Source organism: Bos mutus, chromosome 3 (genome assembly GCF_027580195.1).
Source record: "Bos mutus isolate GX-2022 chromosome 3, NWIPB_WYAK_1.1, whole genome shotgun sequence".
Lineage (NCBI taxonomy): Eukaryota > Metazoa > Chordata > Mammalia > Artiodactyla > Bovidae > Bos > Bos mutus.
In genome coordinates, this window is record NC_091619.1 from 117626695 (window position 1) to 117646871 (window position 20177).

General features: G+C 65.0%; 1 protein-coding gene across 1 annotated transcript; it reads left to right on the forward strand.

The window, feature by feature from the left end:
- The first annotated feature begins 2706 nt into the window (after window positions 1-2706).
- Window positions 2707-19153, forward strand: ANO7 (anoctamin 7). The gene is given in 34 exon segments (XM_070362584.1): window positions 2707-2769; window positions 3088-3168; window positions 3413-3536; window positions 4050-4162; window positions 5153-5305; window positions 5746-5880; window positions 5980-6056; window positions 6695-6759; window positions 6762-6857; window positions 8078-8168; window positions 8633-8664; window positions 8667-8709; window positions 8823-9039; window positions 9888-10133; window positions 10206-10280; window positions 10282-10349; window positions 10923-11010; window positions 11093-11315; window positions 12496-12695; window positions 12821-12952; window positions 13087-13163; window positions 13165-13191; window positions 13666-13720; window positions 15236-15328; window positions 16314-16374; window positions 16377-16466; window positions 17878-18036; window positions 18039-18070; window positions 18158-18299; window positions 18380-18613; window positions 18616-18650; window positions 19036-19054; window positions 19057-19098; window positions 19101-19153. Coding segments are annotated over 34 exon segments (3441 nt in total).
- The last annotated feature ends 1024 nt before the right edge of the window (window positions 19154-20177 follow it).

Below are 20177 nucleotides of genomic sequence, written 5' to 3' on the forward strand. Positions count from 1 at the left end.
TCCACCCTTCCGTCTTTGTGGTCTTTCAGCTCCACGGCTGGCGTGCTGTCACCGCGCTCTGCCAGCCCCACCGTGCGGCCCGTCTGAGTCCGTCACCTTTCCTACAGCGTTGAGTTTTCTTTGGGCAGGAGGTGCCCTGGATCTGCCCGAGCGCGGTGTCAGGCGTCAGCTCAGGCCCACTGCGGTTCTGCACTCCTCACCAAGGGGCGCTTCTCACCCTCGCCGTGAGGTCCTTACTCCCACGGTGTTGCCCAGCGGCCTCAGCTGGGAGGCCGGGAGGCCCACCGATCACCCCCTCCCTGGAGGAGCTGCCGCTCTGAGCTCCTCCTGAGGTTCTGTCAGCCCCGGGCCTCTGGCAGCTGCCTCTGGGCGTGACCAGCTCAGGAGGTCCGAGCACCCAGGGGTCCCCTCAAGCCCGAGGCCCCTCAGCAGCCCCGAAGTCTGACCTCCATTCCCCACCCAGCAAGCCCTCTGCTCCCTCGGGCTCTGCTGCCCTGCCCCGCAATTTGGAAAGTGCCCTTTGGGAGAGAGCAGAAGTGAACACAGGGCTCACTTCACAAGGGTCCCTCCTCTCGAAGGCCTGGGCTCCCCAGCCAGGGATTGAACCCAGGCCCCCAGAAGTGGACGAGCAGAGTGCTAACCATGGGACTGCTTTGTTCAGCCTTTCCAGTTTCCAGGGAGGGAGCTAAGGCTGGAATGTCTCACACACGGAGCGTTTGAGGGGCTGGCAGACTCCAGAAGGGCGGGGGCTACGCCTGCAGGGGTGGGAGCCACAGGGGCTGCTGAGAGCGACCCCAGCCCCTCCGCAGGCCTCCCTGTCCCCCTCGGCAGCTGCAGGGCTGTTCCAGAAGCTCCCCTCGAGCCCTCCTGCCCCGAGTGGAGGCTGAAAAGGAAACCGAGGAGGAGCCCAGCGCTCAGGAGCCAGGGAGGATTCCTCCCTGGGCTGGCGTCCCCCAGACGGCCCATCCCTGCCTCCGTACCTGTGGGTTCCAGCACACTCTGTCCTCATTTGGGAGGAGGACCTGAAGCAGGGTCGGCCGCTGGACGCCACCCACGACAAGACCGGCACACACGGGGCCTGGAGGGACAGACAGCTTCCTGGGCAGCCTTCGTGCAGCCGGACTACACGTGGTCCCAGTGCCAGGGGGGTGGCTGTGGAGCCCAGGCTCAGCCTTCATTCCGTGACCTCCGACCTCACCCCACAGGCCTGCGGGCACGGTGCCCAGAGCCACGGGTCAGATCAAGCCTCAGCGCCTCACTGGAGGCCCGGCCCTCAGTGAGCCCCGGTGGCTGCGGAACCACTGACCACAGGCAGGTGTAATCAACCCCTACCTGTTGCAGGAGGCCAAGTTCCTCGAGGAAGCCAGAGCCCGTGGTCCCTGGAAACTCAGGAGCCACCCTGCGTTCACCCACTCCACCTCCAGTGTTAAAGTTTTGGTGTAGACGCAACATGTCACCCTGACTCTCTCTGTTCACAGACACTCGTTCCCGTGCAGTCTGTCGGCTGTAACAGTCGGTGTCACTTGGATGCTCCAGCCGGGTGGAGGCAGCGCCCTCCCCTCACGTCCTCTGCCCCGACCCCCTGGGCCGCCCCCCGGTCCTCTGCCCTCCTTTCCGACCACCGGCCTCCGGTCCCTGGGGCAGGCTCTGCCGTCAGGGTCACTGGGCCTGAGGTCAGTCACATCCGTTTCTCGGGCGTCTCTGCACACATTTCACGCCACCAAACAACACAGCCAGCTTTGTCTGCTTGAGCCTGACGGAAGGACTTGGGGCCATGCCTCCTGACACGGTGGCCGCGAGGCCACGCGCGTCGCTGGAGTGGCTGCGCTCGCCCGCGGCCCTGGGTGAGGCGCCTCCGTCTCCCTCTGTCCTCGTGTGCGGGGACGTCCGACCTCCTCCCGGCGGGGCTGCTGTGAGTGCCCACGTGTGTGCAGGGCACGCTCCGCCGTCAACGGGAACCCCTGTGGACACTTGGTGGCCTCAGTCTCCACAGTCTGCCGAGGGAACGGAGGTGCGGTCCGTATCCGCGTCGCCCCGATTCCTAAAGACGCGCGATGTTTCTGCACACGCGCGGGCTCTGCGTGTCCCCAGGCGTGAACAGCCTTCTTGTCTCATCTGTACCTGTGCTGCTGGGCTATCCACCTTGTCCTCATCAACGCTGGATGCTGGTGTCCTGGGCGCTTCCGGCCTGGCCGTCCTGGGCACCAGCATCGCAGCGTCCTGGCTGATGGACCGCGTGGGTCCCCTCCGCCTCGGGTTCCATTTCCCGCCCTGTGGAACAGGAAGGGTGCGCCCACTGCCGCCGCCCCCTGCCCCCTGCCCCCGGCTGGCCGCGCTCCCTTCCAGAGCCACGTAGAAGCCAGCAGACACGCACGGGGGACTGGGGCCAGGACTCCCCCTGGTGATCGGGACCCTCTCGACAGTCCAATGAAGAGAGGGCATGAAAAGCCGCCCTGTGTCATGGAAACAGGTGGCGCACACTTTGCCGGACCTCCCTCCAGACCTGTCGCCCCAAGTGGGCGCGGGGCACCCCGCGGGGGCAGCACGAGTGGCTTCCGCCACCCACTGCCCAGCGCCCTCAGCCCTCAGAGCAGATGGGGCCTTGGCTCTCGGCACGCGTCTCAGCCAGCGGGCACGAGTGTGCCCACCTCCAGGCGCCTGGCCCGGGCGGGGCCTCAGCCTCAGCACACGTCTCAGCCAGCGGGGATGCGTGTGCCCACCTCTGGGCGCCTGGCCGGGCTGGGCCTCAGCCTCGACCTCGCGGGAGCTGTGAGGGCTGTGACGGGAGCTGCAGCTGAGACTCACTGAGGGGGCCGTGTGGGACAGCCGGGGTGCTCAGAAGGGATGTGGGGCCCTGGGGTGGAAGGTGCCCAGCTCAGGGCTCCAGGAGCGCCTGGGACCCCTCTGCGCGCGGCCATGGCCACACCCTCCCGTTCGCACACAGCCCATGTGCGCACTTCTGTTGCATGTGCGTGATGTCAACAGATGCCCCGTGGCTTGTCGAAGGCACAGCCGTGCGGTCATTACCCACGGAAGCTGTTCTTGCCCATGAGCTCAGGAGCACTACTGGCCCCGCTGGCCTTGCAGGGACCGTCACAGTTCCGCAGCTCCCAGAGGCAGGTCCACAGGTCCCGCTGCTATTTACCACGTACGTTTGAAACGGCGCTGGTGAGTTTCTACCTCAGCTGCAGAAATACCTCTTTGCTCAGTGTGAATGGATACACACATACGCCCATGCACACACACAGCGCACCCACACAACAGGCATGCACACGTGTGCACTCACACACGCAAAGACGCCCGCACGTGCCACAGGCACACACACCTGTGCACACACGTGTGCACCCCAGGCTCTCATGGAGCCCGTGGTCCGCGCCGCCTGACGTCCAGGACGAGGATTGCGTGCCCCCAGGCCGTGCTCTGCTACCATGCGGAGGACCTGCGTCGGAAGCTGCCCTTGCGGGTACGGGACGCCTGTGACTGTGCCCCACGCTGCTGTTCACAAGCCTGGGGGCTCCCGCTCCGTGTCCTTGAGAGTGCCTGTGACCCCCCCGCTCCACGGTGCTCCCAGAAGCCCTGCTGCCAAGTCGGGGGAGGGGCGGTCCCCCCCGAGGCAGGACTCGGGAGGGGTGGGCAGTATGTGCAGCAGCCAAGGCCACCTGGACCCCCGGACCGGAGCCCCCAGGCCTCCCGCTGAGGGCTGGCCCGGCCAGCGGGGCTCCGGGAGGGGCGCAGCTCCTGGCCAGCCTCGGGAGGGCAGGCCTGGGGCTGCTGTGCGGCCCAGGCTGTGGGCGGCCCTGGACCGTCGTGATGTGGGGGTGGACAAGGGGAGGCCACCGCTCTCTTGCCCCTTCCTGCCGAGATGGCTCTGGGCCTCAAAGGGACTGAAGAGCAGCCCTGGAGCCCAGGGCCCGGAGAGGGAGGGGCCTCACCTGGTCTACACAGGGTCCACAGCCGGGCCACGGCGGGCGGGAGCAAACCCACACACCCCCACAGCGCTGGCGTCCACGTCCCCTCAGGGTTGGGGGGCAAGTGACCATCCCTTCCAGGAGATGCCAACCGGGCCTCCAACCGGCTGGCTGGCCTGCTGCAGCGGCTGGGCATCCAACAGCCTGCTGAGGCCGTGCCCAACGTGCCCTGGAGTCACACTCCTGCCGGTTCAGTGAGCCAACTGTCCAGTAAGGGGGCTCCTCCGGCCCCCAACAGCCTCAGGCGGGCCCGGGGAAGGTGAGAGAATCACCAAGCAGGAGAACAAAACCTGCCGTTCTCCCTGAACTCTCCCCTCAGACCGGGGGCGAGTCTCGGGCGGGCGGGCTTCCGCCCATGTCATCTGCATCAGTCAAACAGGGAAACTGTGCTGGGGGCTCATCTCCGACCCCGGGGCCTGGATGTTAGGCCCACGCCCACCCAGCTCCATGATAGCGGTGGGTGGGCAGGTGCCCCGGGGCTCTCACACACAAAATGCAAGAAGCCAGTCCACACTGTTCCTGGAGTCCTTCCCTTGGCACGTGACTCCCCAAAGCCGGTCACAGCCTCACCCAGCATGCAGGTTACGGCGGCACCCAGGCCTGGGTTAGCACAGAGACCCCCGCGCTGAGGACACCTCCCTTCTGGGCTGGGGGGCAGAATCATGCCCCCTCCACAGGGCTTCTCGAGATTTTGGGTCCAGGGCAGGCCCTGCGGTCAGCCACTGGCCAGACACCGCCCAGAGAGAGGCCTTGGGTGCCGCGCTCAGAGCCCCCGGGCATGCAGACTGCCGTGGACTCATCTGCCCAAGCACTGCCACTACCCTGCCCTGGGGTTATCTGTGCCACCCAAGCACTTGCCGTGACCTCAGGAGAGGAAGAGCCCCACGTGGGAGCCGCCCGTGTCGCTGGGGGCAAGGCCGCCCTGCAGGCCTGACGGAGGCCCAGGGAGCTCTTCACACCTGCAGGTCCGTAGCGGGGACAGCCAGGCCCCCTTCTTCCCCAGCGCCACGGGCAACAGATGGTGAGTGGGGGTCCCAACCTGGCTCAGAGCCTGTGGCTCAGACCCAGGGCCCCCAGCGGGCAGCAGAGGCCTCTGTGGACACAGGAAGGCTGGCCTGTGCTGTCCAGAGCAGCGAGGCCCCGTGGCTGGGAACCTGTCTCCACCTCGTGCTTGGGGCCCGCAGGCCCGCAGGGCCCCAGTGGATGTCACTTTCAAGGACTGGCAGGACTTGCCAAGGCCATGGGGCCTGGGCAGGTATGGGTCCAGTGGGTCAGTGAGGACAGAGGCCAAGGCCCACGGCGGCAGCATCCCTGAGAACCGCAGGCAGGGCCGGCCGGTGTGGGGGGAGGGCTGGGACGGGTCTGCCCAGGAGAACTGGCCCCTGCAGACCAAAGAGCAGGGCCACGTGGACTTCCCAGCAGGGCCTGGGCCCCCCTCCCGACACAGGCCTCCTGTTGGGGGAACGGCTGCCCAGACCAAGGGGCCAGCACAGGGGCTGTGCTTGGCAGGGGTGTGAGGTCAAACCCAGGCCAAACGCCACGAGCCCAGCGTCCCAGCCAAGGCCAAGGCCTGCCAAGTGTGAGAACACCATCTCCGGGGCCGGTGCCCGGGGAGCAGGGCAGGAGTGGGGAGGCCGGTGCCCGGGGAGCCGGGTGGGGCTTGTCCTCACCGCTATCACCGGGCCCCAGGAGGCTGTCGTGGGCTCAGCCCGGAGGATCTGCGAGTCCCTGCTGCACGGTCACACGACCTGTGACAGGCCTCCCACTCCACTCCCAGCTGCTCGAGATCCTGGCCAAGGCCTCTCTGGGCCACAAGAGGAAAAGCCTGTTTGGGATCGACTGGCTGCCGGGGGCAGGGGTCTTCAGCGCAGCCTCCCCTGAACGATGTGAGTCCTGGGGGCTGGAGGCAGAAGTAGGGGGCAGGAGCTAGAGGGGGAGCTTCCAGGCGAGGAGGACCCCAGGTCCTGCCCTGGGGACATGGGGCAGCTGTGACACCCCTATGATGGGACAGTCTGGCTCCTTGGGCAGCTTCCCCTTCGGGAGGCTGCCCGCGCCCCTCACAAAGCCAGGTCACCGGGGCATTGCCGAGTAGGGGGCGCTCACCACACCAGCTGCCGCTGGACAAGACTCAACCACCTTATCACCAGCCCTGACAAAGAGTCCACTGCCTGGTCAGGAGGTGGGCGGGGGTCTGCCCCCCTCCGTGTGACCTGGGGGTCTGCCCCCCTCCGTGTGACCTGGGGGGGTCTGCCCCCCTGCTGTGTGACCTGGGGGTCTGTCCCCCTCCGTGTGACCTGGGGGCCTGCCACCTGCCGTGTGACCTGGGGGTCTGCCCACTGTGCTGGGGAGCACCTCTCCTGCTTCTGGCCGGTCTGCACACTTGGGCGGCAGGACCCCCGCCCAGAGACAGGGAGCCTGCTCAGATCGCAGTCACTGGCTCCCCGGGGCCGCCACTCCAGGTACCTCCTCCGCCCGTTACTGGACCCCGGCAGCCCCAGGACAGAGGCCCTCCTCAGAGAGGCCCTGCTGGACGGCTCACCCCAAAGGGCCTCCTGCCCTGGAGCAGCGATCCTGCTCCCTGCGGTGTCTGCCCTCTGTCCACCACGGCAGGGGGGCCTGTGGGGCTCACCCAGCCCTGAAGCCCCCGCACCTAGACCCCTGCCTGGTGCGGGGAGGGCGCCTCCACCTGCCTGCAGTCTCCCCACCTGACAGCTCCTCGTCCCCAGCGCCCTGGCGACGCCCCTGCAGGACCCGCAGGCCCGGGGCCTCAGCCAGCGGCAGGTTCTGCTCCGGACTGGGCCCGCCGGGGCAGGCGGGGCAAGCAGCAGCCCGTGGGCCGCGTGCGCAGGGCTTCTGGCGAGAAGGTGGCCTTCCACTTCGCCTGGCTCGGTGAGTCCCGTGCCCACGCCCTCAGGGCCTCCTGGGCCCGACTTGGCCTTCAGGGTGACATCTGCTAATCGGTGCCCCCAGGGACGAGCCATGCCTGGGGGTTCAGCCAGCAGCCAGGCTGACTCCTCCAAGGCCAGTGCGCCCTGGCCGAGCTCCGCCCTGCCCAGCCGCTTCCCTGCACCATAAACCGTGCATTGGTAAACCCTCACCATGGGTGTTCTGGGGGGCCCCCCTTTCGACTCCCAATGCCCCAGCCCACCAGGCATGTCTCGAGAAGCCTGGGGCCACCCCAGGAACTCCCGCCCCGGAGGAGGTCACCCCTGCCCGGGGCCCGGGGAGAGCAGCCCCCTTGCCTCCTGCAGACAGGCTGGCACCCTGGGGTTGGCTGTCTGCCCCGGGCACCCGGGCTCCTCCTTCTGCTTACGACTCTACCCTGCCCCGCACAGCCATGCTCCCACCGTCCCAGCTGCTGAAGCCCTTTCTTGCCTCAAGGACAGCAAGTGTGTGAGCCATGCTGGGGAGCTGTGCCTGCCTTGTACACTGACTGGGGGACACAGAGGAGAGGCCACCCACGGTCACAGTGGACCCGGGCAGGGGACAGGGCATTGGGCAGGTAGGGTCCCAGGAGGGCAAGGGCCCTGGGGCACAATGGGTAGGGCCTCCTCTGGGTTCTCAACAGACTTGCATCTCAGAGGTCACTCTGGCCAACGCAGGGAAGGCCAGACGCCAGGCCGGGGCGGGCCTGGGGGTGACCTGTGGGAGGCGGACGGGGTGCTCGTAAAGGACCTGGCTGCGGCGGGCTGGGTGCAGAGCCGGAGGCGTCAAGAACGACCCCAGCCTCCAGGACTGGAGTCTGCTCAGCAGGGTGCCTCTCCAGGAGGGGCCCCATCCCTGGTGTGTAGATGGGAAGTGACTGAGGCTCAGGAAAGGGGGTTCCAGGAGGCGCGGGAGCCTGGGGGTCAGCAGCCAAGGTCAACAGGGGGAAAGGTCCAGAGTCGGGGGGCGAGGGCACGGGGACGGAGCTGCCCAGAGCTGCCAGGAGAGCTGCCTGGGGGCCATCCCCTTGCGGCCTCCTCCCGGAAGGCCCTGCAACACCCCCACCCCACCCCTGCGGGGCTCCCTGCAGGTCGTGCAGCTGTGCAGACCTCTCCAGGGCTCAGCCCAGCCGTGGAGACCAGGCCCACCCAGACCACCCAGAGGCGACGCCAGTATCCCCTGAGGGTTCTACGCAGGTTGGCTCCTGCCAGCGGCGGTGGTGGGCACACGGATGTCCCTGGTGGGCTGCATCATGGTGTCCTCAGACACACCCACGTAAGCGTCCTCTGCCCTCCGCTCGCAGGCTGGCCCCGTGTCTCCTGAGGTGGGTGTGTGGTTGGAGGGGCTCCCAGGTGCCAGGCCCAGGGCAGAGCTGGGGGTAGAGGTGAGCATGGAGCCCCACCCCCCCAGCCCCCAGGGGTCACGGAGGGCCCCGGGACTGGGCTGGAAGACTGGCAGGTAGATATGTGTGCTCCCGGGCAGACACAAGTGGGCAGGTGTGTCCTTCCGTCAATTGTATTGGCACGTGCCCTCGTTTCTCACAATAGTGTCAACGTTTCTTATCGTGAGCAAGTGACAGAGGCTAGCTTTTATCTTAATATACAGTTGAAATGTCAAAAAGTTATCTCAAGAATTATCGTTGCATACACTTTTTAAAAGAAATGCTGGGCCTGGCAAAGACAGCAGGGAGACAGAGGGCAGGGCTGGGGTGAAGGCAGGCACGTGAGTGGTGGAGACAGCTTGGAGCTGTGCCCCCTCTGCCCGGTCTGCCCCTCTGGCTGCTCTCCCTCACCTGTGCCCTGGTCCAGAGAGGAGGGTGGGCAGGCGAGGGTGGAGGGCAGTCCCCTGCTCCCTGGTCCGGCCACACCCCTCTGGGGAGCCCCGCTCGGCACCATGCAAGGTTGAGCACCCTGTGCGTTACTCACCCAGGAGGCAGTGTCCCCACCGGCTGAGGCCGGCTGGCCCCCGGCCCGCAGTGCTCAGCGGAGCAGCTGGGCGGGAGACGCCGTGGGAGCTCCTCCTGTTCCTCCTGCTATTAGGAATGGCAGCCAGGAAGGTCAAGCGCAGGACCCCGAGCACACAGACCTTGCCGCCCTCAGGCACAGAGTCCTCAGGCTGCGGGTTCCTCAGCCTTTACACTTCCAGGGTGGGTCAGCTCTTCCCTGAGCGCAGCTGCGAGGCCCGCACCCACACTCCTTGGGCCGGAGCTTCGGAGCCCAGGATGGACCCACAGACAGACACGACTTCAGCACCCTGCTGGGAACCTGTCTCTGCCAGTGTCCTAGGTCTGCCCTAACAAATGACCACAAATGGGCGTTAAAACAACAAGCTGCAAAAAAAAAAAAAAAAACAAGCTGCTTTTCTCACGGTTCTGCAGGCAGGATCCAGTACTGCCGGTGTGGCAGCTGGTTCCTTCTGGAGAAGGTGCGGGGCGCCCGCCCCATGTCCAGTGGCTCTGGGGCTCTGACGCCGCTGGCTTGTGGCCGCGCCGCTCCCATCTCCCCCGTCTTCACGTGGCCTCTCCCTCTGTGCAGGCCACGTCTGTCTCTCCTCCTCCTACAAGGGCTTGTCGCTGGTGCTCTCATCGGGGGCTCCTTATCCTAATCACACATGCAAAGGCCTTTCTTCCAAGGAAGGCTGTATTCTGATGGCCTTCCCATCAGAACGTGTGTACAGGAGGATATGTCTTCTCAGGAGCACAGTTCAAGCCACTACAGTCCACCCTCTGGCCCCCATGAGCAAAACACAGTCACCCCCAACCCCGTGCCCCAAAGTGTCACCCACTGCAGCGTCAACCCGAGTCCCCCCAACCCAGTGCCGCAAAGTGTCACCCACTGCAGCGTCAACCCGAGTCCCCCCAACCCAGTGCCGCAAAGTGTCACCCACTGCAGCGTCAACCCAAGTCCCCAGGCTCATCTCATCCTGAGTCGGGGGTGGGGGAGGTTCTGCGGCAACACCGCTGCCTCCTGCGCACCAGACGGTCACCGCCTCCAGGGTACAACGGTGGGCAGGCGAGGGACGGGGCTGGGGGGCATTCCTCGAGGGCGCGGCAGGAGGGAGAAAAGGGCCCAGTCCCAAGCCCGGGGGGCCCCGCTGCCCCGTCGAGGCCGGCGGCTCCCTGGCCACGGAGGCGCGGTCTTCTTGAGTCTGTTCACGGCGCTGTGGGCCGTGCAGCTCCTGGAAGCGGATGAGCGCCCGCTGGCCTACAGCCGAGGCTGCTGGAACTCCGGGGACCTCGAGGTGGGCGGTGCCCCGACGAGGCCCCGCCCCCAGCACGCACCCCGCTGAGCACTCCCCCTCCCCCGCTGGGAGCGGCCGCGGCCCCAGTTTTCCGCCTCAGCTCCCACAATACTGAATCCCACCACCGCTGAGGACGAGCCCTACTTGCCCTGAGAGGAGCTGCCTGCGCCAGGTGCTGGCCAACTCCGTGGTGGTCCTGACAATGGTGAGGATCCCCGCTGCCGGGCGCTGCCCATCAGGCCGCTGTCCTCAGTGAGCAGTAGCCCCCACTCCCCGCTGTGGGGCAGGGCGTGATATTGTCTCTGGGACCCAGGAGGCCCTCGCTGTCCTCAGAAAGGCCACGGTGTTCCTGGGCTCCAGGGAGGGGCTGAGCTAGGAATCTGGGCCATAAGAGGCAGGTGCGTGTGGGGCAGGGGCCTGGGCCATCCTTCAAGCACAGGTCCCCTCACCCTGTCTTGCCCTCTAGTCAGAGGGACTTCCTAACTGACCCCCTTCGGAGATCTCAAGAATTCCCAGTTTCAGCTAGTGAGATGGGGGTTGGCTGACAACAAGACACAGAGGCCCCTGTGCTGCCCAGAGGTCGCTGAGTCGCCCACCTCTAACTCTAAGGAACTGCCCACCCCTCATCTCCCTGCCGGCCACCACTCGCTGCCCAGCAACCCGCCAGGAGAGGCCGGGCGCACAGCCTGGTCTGGGAGTGGGACAGCATGCGGCTGTGCCCTGAGGGTGCTGGGGTGTCAGGCTGCAGCCGCAAGGCTCATGCACCCGCTGCCCCGCATGTGGCCATGGTGCTCTGTGCCTGGTGCCCATCACTGTGTACCGGGCCCTCACGGCCATCCTGGTGTCCGGGCCAGACAACAGCATCCTCGCAGCCTGGGTGAGCTTCCATCCTTGCTCCTGCTGGCTGGCTGGGTGGTGGGCTCTGGTTCCCTCCTCCATCACCCTGCCGTCCCCCATAGGCTTCGCGCATCACCAGCCTCACGGGGTCCGTGGTGCACCTCGTCTTCATCCTCATGCTCTCCAAGATCTACGTGGCCCGGGCGCACGTCCTGACGAGACGGGGTGAGTGCCGAGAGCACTGGGCGCTGGCCAGTGAGGCGCCGCTGGGACGTGTCCCGTCCTCCCGCAAGCCCCTTAAACGGCAGTGGGGGGGTGCCGGGGTCCAGCCCCGGCTGATCCAGGGTATTCGAAGGAGAGACGACGTTGGCGACCTATTCATTTAAATATTTATCAAAGATATGAAGAGTAATAGAATGAGGATAGCTCAGTGAGGAAATTCAGTGGAGAAAAGAGGCTGAGTAGCTTGGTTTACGCGGGAGACCAATAAAACTTCAAGACAAGAAGTTTGCACCACTTACGTAGGCCGCAGGCGTCCTTCCGTTCTCCCGAAGGAGAGGAGACACTGAGGCCTCCTCAGTCGGATCTTAGAACATAATTAGTAAGCATGGCGGGTTCCGCACTCCAGATGGAGACTCAGCCAGAATTTGAGAGAGAGAGCGACATGGGGAGACCAAGTTTCAGTGAACAAGGCCCGCACTTTATTTTCCAAAGTAGTTTTTATACCTTAAGTTGTGCATAGAGGATAATGGGGGAAGGGATGGTGTCATGCAAGGACAGCAGTTCCTGATCCTAATCAAAGCCAGGCTTTCAAACTTATCACATGCAAGAGTTCAGGTGAATTACATCATCTTCTGGCCAGGAGGCCTGTTAACATTTTAAGAAACTTATTTTTCTCTAAAGGCGATTATTCTAAAGTCAGGCGCCAGCCTCCAAAAAGCATTGGACAAAGCTGCGTTCCTATAGGGCAAAGGTGAGGTGGGCTCAATCAAGAAAAGAATTAACTCAAGGGTCCAAGGTTACAAACATTGAGGCTTCTACTTACATTTCTATACACCCATTAAATCAATCAATACACTGCCAAGGACACAGTAGGTAAGGGGTATGGAGACTTAGCAGCAAACATTGGCCCAATAAGTGAAAAACCCTTCACCGATACAATTTCTAATCAATCTTTTAACTGCTCAAAGGACTCTGTATTTAGACAGTTTAGAACATCTCATACCTCTCACAGTCGGGAGGCTCTGAGCAATCACATGTGGCCGGAAAAACCTATTCAGGCAGGCTAGAGGATTTCCAAAGGAGTTTGTAGGTTGAAACACTATCACACGCAGGAACTTTATTAACTGGAGGTATAAGTTAACTCCTTTTTCAGAGAGAGGTAGTGGGGGACAGCCCCCCGTAAAGTCAGAGGTGTAGGTGAGAGCACAAAGCAGAAAGTAGGCAGACTCTGGTTTGGGGGGCAGATGCTCGAGAATTTCCAGGGGGACTCCTGAGGCTCGATCCCACCTTTGCGTATGCCCAGCCTCCTTCCTCATGACCTTTGCCAGGGGCGGAGCTCCTAATCCCGGCAGGCGGGGCCTCGGCGGGGGGCGGGGCGCCCCCTCTTCTGTGACCCACTTCCGTTTCCTAAGGACAAATACATCCGTCCACGAGCTGCACGAATTGCAGCCCTGGTCTCGGGACGGGACAGAGCCCAGCGCACACCGGGGAGACTGGGGCAGAGTGCGGGGCAGACAGCGTGCGGGAGGCCAGGGACAGAGCCCTGGGGAACCGCCCACAGTGTCCCTGCAACGGCGGGGCCTGGGAGTGTCCTCCAGCCGGCCTCTTGGGGCCCGCCTCCGTCTCAGCGCCTCCTTACCAGGCACCTCCGGCGCCCAGCGCCCCAGACCCGTGCCCAGCCCGCTTTCCGGAGCCACAACGTATTAATTCTTACCGGCACTTGCCTGGCTCCTCCTCTACCCGCGGAGCGCTTCCAGAAGGTCCTGAAGTCGGAGCTTCGGAAACGCGCCCTCCCTTCTTTCCTGAACGGATCTCTTTGAACGCCCGGGGGCAGGCCCTTTCCTCACTCCCTGCGCCGGGGAGGTGTCTGACGCAGGCACTCGCTGTGCCCTAGAGGGGCGCCCAGGTCGAGTCCGAGGGCGCTTTCACCCGCAGGGTGTCCATCTTACAGTTCCTCAGTTTCTACTCGCCGCTTCTACACCGCTTTCTGCAAGAGCCGGTTAGCGCCTGCGCCGGCCACACCTGCCCGCCCCGCCCATGCCCCGCCCATCCGGGCCCGCTACGCCCACGTCCCCTCCCAGGTCACGCCCACGCCAAGTTAGCCCCGCCCCTCAGCCCGCCACGCCCACTGGGGGCCGCCCTGGTCACGCCCCCGTTCCGCCTCAGCCCGCCCCACCCAAGCCCCGCCTACTCCCTACTGGCCCGCCCCTCCTCAGCCTGTCCCGGCCCCGCCCGCTCCCAAACTGGCCCCCGCCCCTCCTTAGCCCTGGCCCCGCCCTACCACGCGTGGCCCGGCCACGCCTCACACGGCGGTCACGCCCGCGCCCCGCCCCCTGTGGCCCTGACACCGCCCAGACGCTCGGGCGAGGTGGGCTGGCACAGGGGTCGCTCCCCGATGCCCGCCGTGCCCACCTTGTGGTTCCGCCAGCTGGGCGGCGGGCGGCCGGGGGAACGGAGGCTTGGCTCTCCCCAGGTTCGGCGGCTACCCCGGCAACTGCTACACCTTGCTCGGGGTCCGCAACGAGGAGGTGAGCGCGGAGAGCCGGCGGTGGCCCTCCCTGGGCCCGACTCAGACAGCTGTCCTCAGAAGCTCACAATCCGCCTGTCCCCGTTGGCACCCGATTCGCACCCGAACCCAGCCCCAGTCACTGGCATGGGCCGTGAGCCGCCGTCGCTGCCGCAAGCTCGGTCAGCAAGCTGGAGGTGCAGAGGCTGACGGCCCCCCACGGGGCTTCTCCCCAAGGCGCCCCCGCCCCCACGTCAGCACAAGCGGGCTCACCTGCAGCTTTGAGAGACAGGGAACTGTTTTCTGGATAGCGGATGCTGGTTTCCTGCAGGATGAAGCCTTGCTGTTGTGCGGGGTCCCCAAGAGCAGACCCCAAGGAAAGGCCCAGGATCAGTTCACGGGTGCGGATGTCACCCTGGGAAGCACACAGGGGACAAGGGCTGTGCAGAAGGAGGTGCTCCTAGGAGCACTCCAGAGGGGGTCACCACCTGTGAGCTTGTGGGCTTGTGGGCTTGTGAGCTCAACCCTGCCCCAACCCGCCTGAGACATTGTAGAAAAACCCTCAAGATGACCATCTGGTCCCTTCCTGGCTGAGGGCCAAGGAGGCACAGGTAGGGGTCCAGGAGTTGCCGTGGAACACCTCCCCTGAAAGCCCCTCTGCTCCCATTTGTTGGAGGAGGAGGGAGAACAGCAACTTTCCATGGGTCAGAGCTGCGACCCAGTCTGACAGTTCCCTGCGAAGGGGCTGTCCCTAAGGAGCCCTCTCCAGGCTCACATGTTGGGGAGACAGGGCAGATGGGCTGAGACTCAGGGCAGGACTGCGCATGGCACACTGCAGGCAAGCAGCCTGCAGTTACCAACAGGAAAAGTTCCCAACTCAAAATGGTTCCAGCAAAAAAATGCAGTTTCGTGGGCTCCTCTATTGAAAACACAGGAGGCTCTGTGAGCTCAGGGCTGACTGGAACCAGGTGTTTGAACAATTTTGCACTGCTTTCCCAGCACTGGCTGTGTTTTCAGGCAGATTCTTCAGGCAGATTCTCCTCTCCTGGTAGGGAAGACATCTTGCAGTGTGGGCTGACGTCCCAAGAGCCCAAGACAACATCCTCTAGCTTAATACCCAGCACAAGGCATGTTGTCCCACAGGTTCCCCCTAAGAGCCCCGGACCCGCCTCTCACTGGCGTCATCAGGTCCCCGCTTGGTGAGGCCTGCCTGCATCCTGGGTCTGCCTCGGATCCACAGGCTAGGGTCAACCCCATGTGACTCCACGTGGTTCCCCAAAGAGCCCAGGGTGCCACACGGCCATGCCTCTGATGTCCCATAACATCTGCCCGCTAGACCTGGGGAAGACTGCGGAGGCTTGAATGAGGTCAGGATGGGGAAGGAAGGGAAGGAGGGTCTCTGTAGGCCTCAAGGTGCCCCTGGCCTGTCTGAAAGGAACGTGAGGGCGTGGCAGGGGCCACCTTGGAGGCCCGGAAGTGTACAGGTGCCTTGAGGCTGGTCCCTCCCACAAGCTAACCTGAAGGGCGGGCGCCATAGTGTGCAGCTGGGGGCTGCCTTGCCGAGCTGGCCCAGGATCTCCTGGTCATCCTGGTGGACAAACAGGTCATCAACACCATCCATGAGATTCCTGTACCTCTGCTCCCCGGGGTGAGTCTCCCACCCCACCCCATCTGCCTGGAAATCATCCAGGGACCGTGGGACCCAGGAGTGGCTGGGGTAGCCAGCCCCGCTGGGAGAAGAGGTTGTGGGGAAGGCAAGTCCAGCCCACCTGGACCCCAGCGACTCGGGCACGTGCAGGGGAGGCTCCACCCAGCTACTGGCCCATAGGCTCTCCGATGCCCCGACCCTGTGTTGCTGCTGCAGGCTCTTACTGGGGTCTCTTGCCCCGGAACTGCCTCTGGAGGGCAGGAGGCCTGGGTTCCTGGGTGCTGCCCCAACCACTGGTCCATCCTGTGTGTAGCCCACTGGGGCTGGGCCAGGCATTCTTCGGGGAGGGAGGAGCAAGGGGAGGCCCCAGGATTCCGGTGCCCTAATGGGGACACTGGAGTCCCATCCCCCGGTTCCACCCACTGGCACTACTGTGGCCGCAATCAAGGCACCTGGGACCGCAGCCCTGCCCAGGCCAGAGCCCTTGCACTGACCGCCCAGGGATGCCTCACATCCGGCCCAAGGCTGGACCCAAGCTGGACCCTCACCATCCCCTGCACACCTCATCTCCCTGGAGACTCCTGGGCACCACAAACCACGCTGTCAGACCTTAGCCCAGCCACGTGCCCTCTGTGGTGTGGCCCTGACTCTCAGGGCAGGCGGTGCTGGGAAGCTGAATTCAAGATTACAGCAGACAGGGTGTAGCTGGACGAGTGCAAGTGTGGGCAGCGAAGTGCCCACACACTCACATCCTGGGGTCCTCCCTCATCCGCTCCCTCCTGACGTAGCTCCTGCCGCCTCCTCTGAGCAGCGCTGACTTGCCTCAGGGAGATTAGGGGGAGGCTGGCACGCTGCCCCACCAGGGGGACACGGGTGCCGAAGGCCTGCCCCTCGCTCTGCCCACCATGGGCCCCAGGGGTGGGCTCAGATGCTCTCAGGGCCGTCTTCCTGGTGTTTCTGTCTCCAGGAAGCCAAAGGCTGCTGGCAAGGGTTCCGGCTCTGCTCCCAGAAGAAGAAGGCAGGGGTTTCCCTGGAGGCCGGCAGGAGCCCTGGGAGGTGGACTACCAGATTTTGCCCTTCGAGGGCCTATTTGACAGGTACCTCGAGACGGACTTCCCTGGTGGCTCAGACGGTAAAGCGTCTGTCTACAATGCGGGAGACCTGGGTTCAATCCCTGGGTCAGGAAGATCCCCTGGAGAAGGAAATGGCAACCCACTCCAGTACTACTGCTTGGAAAATCCCATGGATGGAGGAGCCTGGTAGGCTACAGTCCATGGGGTCGAAAAGAGTCGGACCCTACTGAGCAACTTCACTTCACTTCTTCGAGATAGGCAGGGGCCACGGTAGGTGCCATGACCACCAGCGACATGGGGAAGGGTAACTGCACCACCAAAGGGCCTGCCAGCCTCAGCATTCCTGTCTGCAGCTGCCTTGAAACACAATGTAAGGATGGGTATGACAGGGGGGCCCTGATGGAGTCAGGCCTGGAGAGATCAGGAAACGAATGGTAGGGGCCATGGCGGGGAGCACTCAAGAAAGGCTGGCTGAGGGCAGGAGGGGCAGCGCCCCAGGTCCAGGGACTCAGAGAGGACCTGGGGCCCCCAATGGGGCTCACTTGGAGTGGCCTTCATCTCCTCCCGCCCCTGAACACCGGGGCCAGAGCCCTGCGCAGGGCGTGAGGAGAGCAGTGAGGGTGCTCTGGCCGGGGCGAGGTTGCACGGAGGCAGCACTGGGGAACTGGGCTTCTCTGGACAGCTTTTCGATGCCCACACTCTTTGCTGGACCCTCCAGTGCCCTTGCCAGGAGGGGGCCTGTGTTCGGGGTTTATCCCCCGCATGGATGGGGTGGCTGCACTTTTTGAGGCCAAGGTCTGTGTCTCACGCAGCCCTTCTGTTTGATGACAGAGGGGAGAACCGCTGCACAGTCAAAAGTGCTGCATCTGAGCAAGGCATTGCTCTGAGCCTCCGGCGGCCAGAGCAACAGCGGTGACGCCAGTGGCTTCGTTCTGCGGAGGAAGAGGGCAGAAGGCACACAGGGAGGGACGTGCTTCTTCATAACGTGAGCGGGCGACCACTGGACGGAAGGCCGCCGGGCCCCAGGCTCTCCTTAGGAATCTTACATAAGAGCAAGGAGCCCCTTTCAAGGAGCCCCTTCCTAGAATCTTGCCACGAGTCCACAGGGCGGGCACAGCCCGGGAAGGACAGTTAAAGTTCCAGACCACAGGCGGCAGGGGGAGGCCGGGGACCAGCCAGAAACACACCCAGCTCTGTGAGAGCATTCCGGGGAGGCTTCCGGGAGAAGGGGGCCATGCCTTGGAGCCTGTGGGGTGAGTAAAAGCAGGGACTGTGGGCACAGGCAGGGGTGGTCCCACGCCTCCCTGAAGGGCGTGGTGAAGGGTTTACGGTGGGCAGTGTCTGGCCACTGGTCTCAGGTGCGCGTGGTCCTTATCACCGGATGAAACCCGGCGGGCGGAAGTCAGGGTAGCGCGCCGTGGCCACCGGAGGGCCTGACGGTGACCCTTATCCCCGCAGTCCTGCAGTTCGGCTTCGTTACCACCTTCGGGGCCGCCTGCCTGCTCGCGCCGCTCTTCGCGCTGCTCAGCAATTGGGTGGAGATCCACCTGGACGCGCGCCAGTTCATCCGCCGGGTGGCCGAGCGCGCGCTGGACATGGGCATCTGGTTCCGCATGCTGGAGGCATCCCGCACCTGGCGGGCATCAGCAACGTGAGCTCGGGGCGCGGCGGGGGCGGTCACCCGGGAGAGCGGGCCGGCCGGGGCGCGCGGCCGCGCGCTCACTCGCCGGCGGCCCGGGCGTTCCTGCTGGCCTTCTCGGCCCCCTTCCTGCCGCGCGCCCACTACCAGTGGAGCCCGGCCAGCGACCTGCGCCGCTTCGCCGGCTTCACGCTGGCGCCACCCAGCCCGCCTTCAGCGTTGCAAGCAGCCGCCCTTGCCCGTGAGGGCGCCGGGGGCGGGGCTCCCACGGGAGGGGCGGGGCGGCATCGAGAGGGGCGGGGCGACAGCCGGAGGGGCCAGGCTGGGAGGGCCTGGCGCCCCTCACTCCCGCCTCCGGAGCTGCTCTGCGGGAGGGGATCAGCCGGGGCGGGGTCGGAGCTCCCGGCGCCCGCGGGCTGAGCCCGGCGACAGGGAGCGGGTGGCAGGCTGAGAAGGGCGTTCGCACCTCAGCCTGCCCCCCACCGCCGCGTGGCTCCCGCAGGTACCAGGCCTTCGGGGAGGATGATGGACATTATTCCCGGACCTACTGGACTCTAGGGCCGTCTGTTCGGCCTTCGTCACGGTGTTCGTGGTGCCGAGGGCCGCAGGATGCTGGGCCCCGCTGCTACCCCAGGGCTCCACCCAAGGTCAGCGCGTGGTCCGCGGGGTGGGCGCGGCGGAGGCCGCGGGGCCGGCGCCCCTGCTGTACGCCCGCGGGCAGACAGCGGCCCTCTGCGTCTTCGCCTCCCGGCCTGGCCTCTGTCCAGAGGGCCCTGGGCACTGCAGGGTCCGTGGAAGCTGGGGTGGTCTGCCTTGCGGCCTCTGCCTCTTCCTGGAGTTTCCTTTCCTGCACTGAAGCTTGCTGTCCAGCTCAGCCCACGCCTGCGGAGCCCTTTCCCACCTCTGGCCCCACCCTGGGACTTGTGCCAAGGGGTGGGGGTGTGTGGCCACCCCACAACACCGCTGCTCCCACCCAGCACGTGGTGTTCTCCACTGGCGGCTCCCCGATCTCATGGAAACCGACATCCCTGAATCTGTGGCGAGCAGGTGAAGCGGGAGAACTACAGTGCCAAGCAGACGCTGGCTGAGAGCTAGGTGAGCCCCCACCCCCATCCCCGCCCGCACTCTGCCGTGGTCAGAGCCTAATCACGATGCTCCTCCTCTGCCCTTTCCTGAAAACAGGCTCTTTTTGGAACAACTGGAGCAAAAGAGAACCAAGCCTTGGGCTCAGAGATGAGTCCGGGCCCAGAGCCTAGGTTGCCAGGAGCTGGAGTCACAGCTCGCCCCACAGGAGGGCGGCTTAGGGCCCTGGAGGAGGGGTGGAGGGTGATGCTGTCAAAGGCTTCCCACCTCAGAGGCCACCGCCCCCTCCGGGCCCCTCTGCCTCCCAGGCCCTGGCATGAGTTGGCCCCATGGCCCACTGTCTCCAGCCAGGGACCTGGAGGCGGGCACGTGGTGCTTAGGGGCAGCTTTCCCTGCCATCTCCCGCCCAGCCTCACCTCCCCCCTCACCCAGGCAGGATGGCTCCAAAGCTAAGGTGCTGCCCCCCTCACATCGTGCCCCCACCCTTCACTGGCCTCTCCCGCCTTCACCTGCCCCCCTCCCCCATCCCTGGCCTTGTAGGCACAGGAGGTGGCCTCCACCGGCTTCACACGTCTGCCCCCCTCAGCCCTGAATGGGGCTCATCTCCCCTCAAGCTGATGGACTTGGGGTCTTCCGTATGGCCCTCCCTGTATCTGCTGCCTCTCAAACGGTGGTGTCCCCTCTCCCGCCAGCCCGGCTGTCTGGCCTGCCCCTCACATACCCCAGCTGGCAGCCCCAACCCAGACTGTTCTGGGCCACAGCTGAGTCTGCTCACCCCGCCCCAGGGCCCCTGCAGTCCCCTCCTCTGACAAGGCCTGCAGTTCGGGTGCCTTTCCCTTCCAGCCTGTCCATAGCCTCTGAGCAGCCCTTCCAGCGCTTCCTGTGGCAGCACCGGGCTCCCGCCAGCCTGGGGCCAGCAGCAGCCTCACGGTGGCGAGTGCCTCGATGGGGAAGGTTTGGAGGGAGACTGAACTTTATTCCTTGAAGCAATGAGAGGAAAGGACATTCACTCCCGTGTTGGTAGATCTCCTTCTCC